The sequence below is a fragment of the Xenopus tropicalis genome, chromosome 3 (genome assembly GCF_000004195.4).
Source record: "Xenopus tropicalis strain Nigerian chromosome 3, UCB_Xtro_10.0, whole genome shotgun sequence".
NCBI classification, from domain to species: domain Eukaryota; kingdom Metazoa; phylum Chordata; class Amphibia; order Anura; family Pipidae; genus Xenopus; species Xenopus tropicalis.
In genome coordinates, this window is record NC_030679.2 from 1408977 (window position 1) to 1418128 (window position 9152).

The following is a 9152-nucleotide window of genomic DNA, read 5'->3' on the forward strand; positions in this document are numbered from 1 at the left end:
CCAGGGATGGGGGGCAATAGGGGGAGCAATGGGGCAGGTAAAATTGTGAGCTGGGGGTAATGGGGTGAGAGATGGGTGACAGGGGTTGAGAGGGGTAGATACAGAGAGGGGGGGTAGACTTAAACACAACTTGGCCCCCACTCTTACCCTTCTCTTACCTCCCTCCCCCAGCTCTGTATTTGGGGCTGTTATAGGGCCGGGTACTGACCATTGTACCAGCGCTTCCTGCCCCTCGGGCCCTTCCACTTTAAAACCCTGGGGGGGGGGGGGGGGGGTGGGAAATGAGGGGCTTTTAACCATTGTGTGTTGTGACATGTCAGTGCCAGATTTTCTTCATCTGCCGCAGATCAGGGTTGTGGCTGCCCCGTGGCGCCGCACTGACTGGAGGGTAATTGGCACCTCCCCTTGCACCTCCCCCTAGGAGCACGAATCCTGGTAACCGCCTCCTCCTCCTCCGTCCGTATTCTCATTGCTCTGTCTCCTCTCTCTCTCCTGTCTCTCTGTCATGTGACCCCCGAGATACCCCCCCCTTCCCCCCGAAACCCCAGGCGCCCCCGCTTCCTTGTGCTATTTCCCTGTTCCGCGGGGGCGGGGTTTATGTCCGTCATTTGTGTATTGGGGGCTCGACTGTGAATTTTACAGAAATGCTCATTGGCCAAATGTCCGACACGTTAATTAGGAGATATTGTGCCCCCCCTTGTCCCCCTAAATTCTCTGTCCCCCACCCTGTCGTCAGGAAGGAGAAACAGTGGCTCCGCCCATTCTCTATTACGCTAATCCCATTGGGTTACGGTGCCTTGCATATGGCTGCTGTTTAGTATTGGGGTAACCCTGAACCCCCTTTATCTCTCAGAAGGGGCTGGCAGTGGGTGGGGGCCCCTAGGGTAACTACCCCAATCCTACCCATTCCCGCTGTCAGGGCCACATTACCCACAATCCATATTTCCTATTTGGAACGTTCCAAGTGTAACATTCCTGGAGGGGTGCCCCCCCCGCTGTCTGTCTGACCCTCGTGTTTCCGTAGTCGCTGCTGTCAGTGCCGTTTCCCTTCTCTGTCGGGGGTGGGGCCTGGGGGGGCTTTAAATATCAGGAATTTCCATTTCTCCCATTTTGGGCTTAAATGACCTAAAACCCAGTTTTATTGTATTTTCTGCTTAATTCCTGTTGGGGGGGGGGCAGCTTGTAATTTTTATTTGGGGTATTTGGGGGGGGGTCCCCGTAGCCATTCTAACCAGGGTAAAATTCACAGCCCAGACCCGCTGCATGCACAGACTGTTGGTTCTGCTGGTTCTGTCCCACTAACACCGCAGATAGGGACCCCCCCCCCCCCCCCAGGAGCCTCGGGGCCTGAATTGCGCTTCTCTCTTACAGGGGACCTGCAGTTTATCGATTACGAATATTCGGGGTACAACTACCAGGCCTACGATATCGGGAACCACTTCAATGAGTTTGCAGGTGAGGTTCTACTGGGCCCGGACTGGTCTAACAGCTTGGGGGGGGTTGCAGGTGAGGTTCTACTGGGCCCGGACTGGTCCAACAGCTCTGGGAGGGTTGCAGGTGAGGTTCCACTGGGCCCGGACTTGTCCAACTGCTCTGGGTGGGGGGAAATTGCAGGTGAGGTTCCACTGGGCCCGGACTGGTCCAACAGCTCTGGGGGTGGTTGCAGGTGAGGTTCAACTGGGCCCAGACTGGTCCAACAGCTCTGGGGAGGGGGGGGGTTTGCAGGTGAGGTTCCACTGGGCCCAGACTGGTCCAACAGCTCTGGGGGAGGGGGGGGGTTGCAGGTGAGGTTCCACTGGGCCTGGACTGGTCCAACAGCTCTGGGGGGAGTGGTGTTTGCAGGTAAGGTTCCACTGGGCCCAGACTGGTCCAACAGCTCTGGGGGAGGGGGGGGTTGCAGGTGAGGTTCCACTGGGCCTGGACTGGTCCAACAGCTCTGGGGGGAGTGGTGTTTGCAGGTAAGGTTCCACTGGGCCCAGACTGGTCCAACAGCTCTGGGGGAGGGGGGGGTTGCAGGTGAGGTTCCACTGGGCCCAGACTGGTCCAACAGCTCTGGGGGAGGGGGGGGTTGCAGGTGAGGTACCACTGGGCCCGGACTGGTCCAACAGCTCTGGGGGAGGGGTTGCAGGTGAGGTTCCACTAGGCCCGGACTGGTCCAACAGCTCTGGGGGAGGGGTTGCAGGTGAGGTTCCACTGGGCCCAGACTGGTCCAACAGCTCTGGGGGAGGGGTTGCAGGTGAGGTTCCACTGGGCCCAGACTGGTCCAACAGCTCTGGGGGAGGGGTTGCAGGTGAGGTTCCACTGGGCCCAGACTGGTCCAACAGCTCTGGGGGAGGGGTTGCAGGTGAGGTTCCACTAGGCCCGGACTGGTCCAACAGCTCTGGGGGAGGGGTTGCAGGTGAGGTTCCACTAGGCCCGGACTGGTCCAACAGCTCTGGGGGAGGGGGGGGTTGCAGGTGAGGTTCCACTGGGCCCAGACTGGTCCAACAGCTCTGGGGGAGGGGGGGTTGCAGGTGAGGTTCCACTGGGCCCAGACTGGTCCAACAGCTCTGGGGGAGGGGGGGGTTGCAGGTGAGGTTCCACTGGGCCCAGACTGGTCCAACAGCTCTGGGGGAGGGGGGGGGGGTTGCAGGTGAGGTTCCACTGGGCCCAGACTGGTCCAACAGCTCTGGGGGTGGTTGCAGGTGAGGTTCAACTGGGCCCAGACTGGTCCAACAGCTCTGGGGGTGGTTGCAGGTGAGGTTCAACTGGGCCCAGACTGGTCCAACAGCTCTGGGGGAGGGGTTGCAGGTGAGGTTCCACTGGGCCCAGACTGGTCCAACAGCTCTGGGGGAGGGGTTGCAGGTGAGGTTCCACTAGGCCCGGACTGGTCCAACAGCTCTGGGGGAGGGGTTGCAGGTGAGGTTCCACTGGGCCCAGACTGGTCCAACAGCTCTGGGGGAGGGGTTGCAGGTGAGGTTCCACTGGGCCCAGACTGGTCCAACAGCTCTGGGGGAGGGGTTGCAGGTGAGGTTCCACTGGGCCCGGACTGGTCCAACAGCTCTGGGGGAGGGAGGGGGGGTTGCAGGTGAGGTTCCACTGGGCCCGGACTGGTCCAACAGCTCTGGGGGAGGGGTTGCAGGTGAGGTTCCACTGGGCCCGGACTGGTCCAACAGCTCTGGGGGGGGGGGGGGGAACAAGGCCTGTTTAAGGGCAAGTTGCTAGGGGTTAACGCACTGCTCTGACTGGGGCAGTAAGGGGTTAATGCAATGCACTGATCTGACTGGGGCAGTAAGGGGTTAAATCAATGCACTGTTCCGTAGGGGTGAACGAGGTGGACTATTCCCTGTACCCCGGCCGGGAGTTGCAGTTCCAGTGGCTCAGATCCTACCTGGAGGCCTACAAGGAGCACAAGGGCTTCAGCCCGGAGGTGACTGAGAAGGAGGTGGAGGTTCTCTACGTGCAAGTGAATCAGTTTGCCCTGGTGAGTCCGGGGGGGGGGGGCAATAAAATGGTTTCTGGGCACCCGGGGGGGGGTCAGCTGCAGGCTCCATTTTTGTCTTTAAAAATTTCCCTAGGCCAGTTGCTATGGTTGTTGAGCCTAGCAACCAGCTGAAATAATGAAGCCCTGTGTCAGATGGTTGGGGGGCCCTGGGGTTCTGTAGGGGCCACGGGCTCTGTACCCCAAGATTGTGTAACAGCCTCTCAACCTTCTCTCTTTCCCCTCAGGCTTCTCATTTCTTCTGGGGACTTTGGGCCTTGATTCAAGCGAAATATTCCAAAATCGACTTTGACTTCTTGGGGTAAGTTTTGCCGCAAATGGGGCAGATTCCACTCGCTGGGGGTTCCTGAGAGGTGACCGGGGGCAGTTATTTGGGGGGGTTGCCGTACGCAAAGGATTATACCCCAGCTTGGCAGAGTGACGCCCCCCAAGTGCCCACAAGGGGGCAGTGTTTGGGCACATCAGGTGTTGGGGATTAATCCCGCCCCCCAGATAGGTGTTGGGGATTAATCCCGCCCCCCAGACAGGTGTTGGGGGCTAATCCTGCCCCCCCAGACAGGTGTTGGGGGTTAATCCTGCCCCCCCAGACAGGTGTTGGGGGCTAATCCTGCCCCCCCAGACAGGTGTTGGGGGCTAATCCCGCCCCCCAGACAGGTGTTGGGGGGTTAATCCCGCCCCTCAGACAGGTGTTGGGGGGTTAATCCCGCCCCTCAGACAGGTCTTGGGGATTAATCCCGCCCCCCAGACAGGTCTTGGGGGTTAATCCTGCCTCCCAGACAGGTGTTGGGGTTAATCCCGCCCCCCCAGACAGGTGTTGGGGTTAATCCCGCCCCCCCAGACAGGTGTTGGGGTTAATCCCGCCCCCCCCAGACAGGTGTTGGGGTTAATCCCGCCCCCCCCCAGACAGGTCTTGGGGTTAATCCCGCCCCCCCAGACAGGTGTTGGGGGCTAATCCTGCCCCCCAGACAGGTGTTGGGGGCTAATCCTGCCCCCCCAGACAGGTGTTGACAGTTAATCCCGCCCCCCAGACAGGAATGGGGAATAAATGGTGTTTGCGCTGTAGCACAGACCGTGCCCTAAATTCTCTGTATGAGCCAAACCTGCGCCCAATGCTGTTGGTTCAGTTCTAGGGTGGAAGATCCAGTACTAAATGCCACTGCCCCCCCCATTATAGCCCCCCACCTGCCCCCTCCCTCGTGTAACCCTAGAGCCGGGGGTATTTCTGCTCCGTGCGTCACAAGGGAAACTAAACCCCCTTAATCAGCGCATTTGTGCGGCATTCTGGGAATCCTATGTATAGCCTATAGCCCCCCGACTTCTATACCTTAAAGGAAGGGGGGGGGCACACAGGCTGCCAGCGGGGGCTGTTAACTGCCAGGGGCAGGTGTAATGTTACTAAATACAAGGTCTGGGGTGCGACTCATGAGCCTGAAATAGCCCCTCCCACAAATAGCCCCTCCCACAAATGAGTGCCCTTTCCCCAACAGCTCTGTCAGTGTGGCCCCTGAGGGCTCCCCCCGTAGAGCTACAATGCATTATTACCCAGCAGCCCTTACTGAGCCTGACAGTCACATACAATGTATACCCCAGGCAGGGGGAAGGCTCAGTAGGGGCTGCTGGGTAATAATGCATTGTAGCACTACGGGGGCCCTCAGGGGCCACACTGACAGAGCTGCTACTGGGACAAATTGGGGGGCCGTCGGGGGAATGAAACAAATGTATATTTAGTTAACCCCTGATGTTCAGGAGGTTTGTGTAGACAGAGACCTGAGCCAGGTTGCAGTTGGTCGTTTCTCATTTTGGTTGCAGCCTTCAGTTTGGCCATTAAAGGGTGTTGCTCAGCTTTGTAGAGAGTGATATTCTGAGACAATTTGTAATTGGTCTTCATTTTTTATTATTTGTAGTTTTTTAGTTATTTCACTTTCAGTTCTCCAGTTTGGAGTCTTAGCAGCTATTTGGTTGCTAGGGTCCAAGTTACCTTAGTAACCAGGGAGTGGTTTGAATGAGAGACTGGTATATGAATAGGGGAGGGGCTGAATAGAAAGATAAGGGATAAAAAGTAACAATAACAATAAAACTGGACTCTCACAGAGCAATAGGGTTTGGTTGCTAGGGTCCAAATTACCTTAGCAACCAGGGAGGGGTTAGGATGAGAGACAGGAATATGAATAGGGGAGGGGCTGGATAGAAAGATAAGGGATAAAAAGTAACAATAACAATAAAACTGGAGCCTCACAGAGCAATAGGGTTTGGCTGCCGGGGTCAGTGACCCCTATTTGAGACAGAAGAAGAAGGGAAATAATTCAAAAACTATAACAAATAAATAATGAAGACCAATTGGAAAGTTGCTTAGAATTGGCCGTTCTATAACATAGTAAAAGTTAACTTAAAGGTGTACTGCCCCCTTTAAAGCTCCTCTGTTGCTAGGCTACAGAGCGTAGCAACAAGACAGGGCTTTATATGCCAGGCTGCGAGATGAAAGCTGTAAGTTCTGAATAGTAATAATAATAATCGTTTGGGTTAGTTTGACCCCTGTGTGATGCCGTTGCCAGACTACATTTCCCAGCATCCCCTGTAACGTGCAGTGTAACGTTGGTAATTAACCCTGTGCTTTCTCCCGTTCCAGTTACGCCATCGTGCGCCTCAACCAATACTTCAAAATGAAGGCGGAGGTGACGGCGCTGACCCTCCCCAAGTAGCGGCCGCCGCCCTCGGGCTCGACTCGTCTCAACTGGATCTCGCTCTGGGAACGTGGGAACGGAGCGTCAGCTGCGCGCTCCACAGCTCCTCATATATCACTTTTATTTCAAACATGCCTTTAACCCCAGACTAACTGTCAGCCTCCAGGAGCGCGAGGGGCGGGGCCAAGGCCGAGGCTCCTCCCTGGAAAAGAAGATTTTACTTAAATTATCGAAAGAGAATTCGGCGCCGCCCGTTCCCAGCAGCTGCTCAATGGCGACCCCAGGGTCTCCATGCCCCTCCCACTTAGGCACATTGGCCACGCCCCCTCTTTTCTACATTTCAATCGTACGGATACTGTACGGGGCCCCCGGGGCCCCTCACTACGTGAATAGAACGGGTCCTGCTAATAACTGGAATGAAACCGCTAATTTATTGCTCCGCGGGGGAGGAGTTTCGCCGTAGCCACCTCCCCCAGAAGATTCCTACTGACACACCTACAACCGAGGAGACGGGGGTAGAACCCTAACAACACCCCCCCCCCCCCCAGCAGGGGGCGAACTTTGCCTTCAATCCCTCCCGTGTGGGTTTCACGTTAACCCTTTCCTTTCTGAAGGTGCCTGAAGCAGACTGTGAAGCCCCACCCCCTCGGGGGCGGGTTCAAATTTCTTAAATCAACGTGGGAAAGGGAGACGGGACGTTTATTAAGAGATTTTCTATTTTTTTGATAATCGTGAAGCGTCAGTGGGACCCGCGTGGGGGCGGTTCTGGTCCCTTCTGATTTGGGCTCAAGGTGGGGGGGGCGGGTAGAAGAGAATGGGGCGACCCACTAGCGGATTTGCTAGATTAGATATCTGGTTTGTGCAGACTTCCCCTTTAACCCACACGTATACAGTCGCTTGTATAGCAATGAGTGTGTGGGGGGGTCTCCTATGGTAAAATGACCCCCAGTCTAAAGATTCCTGTGTCCCGCCCACTCCGATCACATGACAGGAAGCACTGTGGCATTCATTTTCCTGTCACATGACCCCTCCCCGTGACGCGTAGTCTTAAATCCGTATTCCCATGATCCTCCTCTGTGACTGAGCCAGACTGGCGCCACTGGAGACCAAAGCGAAGGGCGGAGCTTAGCTCCGTGGGCTTGTGCACCAATCAGGACGCATGTAGCATATTGTATATACGCAAAGCGTGTAAATGAGCGTTTGTCTCGGGGCTGAGGGTTGGTTCCCGCCCAGTGGCAGGAAGAGGCGGAGCCAGTACCTTGGATCCCCCCCCCCGGCGCTGCACTTGGCTCCGCCTCTCGCCTCTGTGCGGCGTTTGCTTTAAAACTAGACTTTTTCTTTTTTTTTTTTCTTTGTGTAACTTTATGGGGCTGATGGGTAACGTCGCCCCGTAACCAAAGTGTCCAACGTCTTTCATCCTCTTCGGGGTTAAGCACTTTACTTTACGGCACAAGCGGCGTTTCCGCGGAAACGGCGAGACACGATTGCGTGTTGATTGCACGGAAAACTGTGAAGTTGTTGTGACCTGTATATAACACTGACGCATTAAAGGGGAAGTTTGCCCAGAAGCAACAGCCAATGAGAGATTGCTGACCAGTAAATGCTGCCTGCTGATTGGTTGCTATGGGTTACTGCTCCTGGGCAAACTCGGTGCCTTTTATTACATAACCCCCATGTGTGTGTTACAGATTCTCAGCAGCTTTTCCATTGGTCTTCATTTCTTATAGTTTCCAGCTTTCAAATGGGGGTCGCTGACCCCCCCCCCCGGCAACCAAAACCCCCTATTGGTTACTGTAACTTTTTATTCTTTTCTATGCAGACCTCCTCTGTGGGTCTTCCAGTCTCTCCTATACCGCTGCCTGGTTGCTAGGTTAAATTGGCCCCTAGCAACCAGATAGCTGCTGGAATTCCCAAGTGGAAACTGTTTAAAAAAAAAAAAAAAACCACAGAAAATGTAGACCAATTGCAAATTTTCTGAGAATATCACTGCATCACACTAAGGGTTAAATTAAAGGGGAACTGACCCTTTAAGACAGAGTTCTGTACTCTGTGGCCCTCCTGCACTTTTGACAGCAGTTCCTGGGGCGCAGGGGGTATGACAAGGGCTGGTGGGGGTAGTTACCCAGATTCCCCCCCCCGGTAACCACGGGGTTGTTATGGGAGGGAGATTTGGTACCAATTCCCTGGAATACTTGAACCCGACGTTGGTATCAACACAATCAGAACACCTTAAAGGTACAGTGCGCGCTATGTTTAGGGAGGGTTTGCTTGCCCTTTACTGCCCTTATGTATATATGGACAGCAGTTCTACTGACCAGAGAGCCTTATTGCCAGCCCAGGGCTGGGAGCTGCCATACTGCTTGCTACATATCCTCATCTGCCCCTAGGGGCCCCGGGCACTGCCCCCATAGTAGCCTGGTGCGACCATCGGAGTGAGCACTGGCACAATGACCCCTCCCCTGCGTCTGGGGGGTGGAGCTCCGGTGATTTCCCAGGGGGCCGCGCTGCATTTGTGTTTAGTAAATGACGACGGCGTTTGAGTCGCTCGCAGGGACCAGCAGTGATTTGAACCCATTCCCACGGCGTTTCTGTTGCCCCCCCAGTAATGCCCCCCCAGCGATGCCCTGAGTGACTGGTGCAATGGCTGCTCCCGCTGTGAAGGAATGTAACTCAGTGTAAATATGTCTCTGCTGAATAATAAAATGGAGCTCACTCCTCCCACGTCTCCCTGTCTCTTTATTGCCCCTCCATGGGGCAAACTAATAGCATTGTTACCCTGGTCACTAGATACAGTGGGCAGATTCTCTGCTAAAAAATGGTCTTTGTCAGAACTTAACTTTTTAGATGCAGAATGGCATAATACAGACAGATCTGTATAGAAAAAACGTAGATAGGAATAATCTATTACACGCGAAGAGTTACCATAACCCTAAAATAATGCGTGCTATTCCTAAAGGGCAATTTATGCGTGCTAAAAGAGGAGGCTAAAA

At 55.1% G+C, this 9152-nt stretch overlaps 1 protein-coding gene across 1 annotated transcript in view; it reads left to right on the top strand.

The window, feature by feature from the left end:
• etnk1 (ethanolamine kinase 1) overlaps positions 1-8880 on the top strand; it is a 29795-nt gene extending 20915 nt beyond the window's left edge. Inside the window, exons 5-8 of the mRNA XM_031898438.1 lie at positions 1372-1455; positions 3303-3463; positions 3709-3782; positions 6108-8880. Coding sequence (XP_031754298.1) covers positions 1372-1455; positions 3303-3463; positions 3709-3782; positions 6108-6180 — 392 coding nt within the window. The 3' untranslated portion in view covers positions 6181-8880. The remainder of the gene's footprint in view (positions 1-1371; positions 1456-3302; positions 3464-3708; positions 3783-6107) is intronic.
• The last annotated feature ends 272 nt before the right edge of the window (positions 8881-9152 follow it).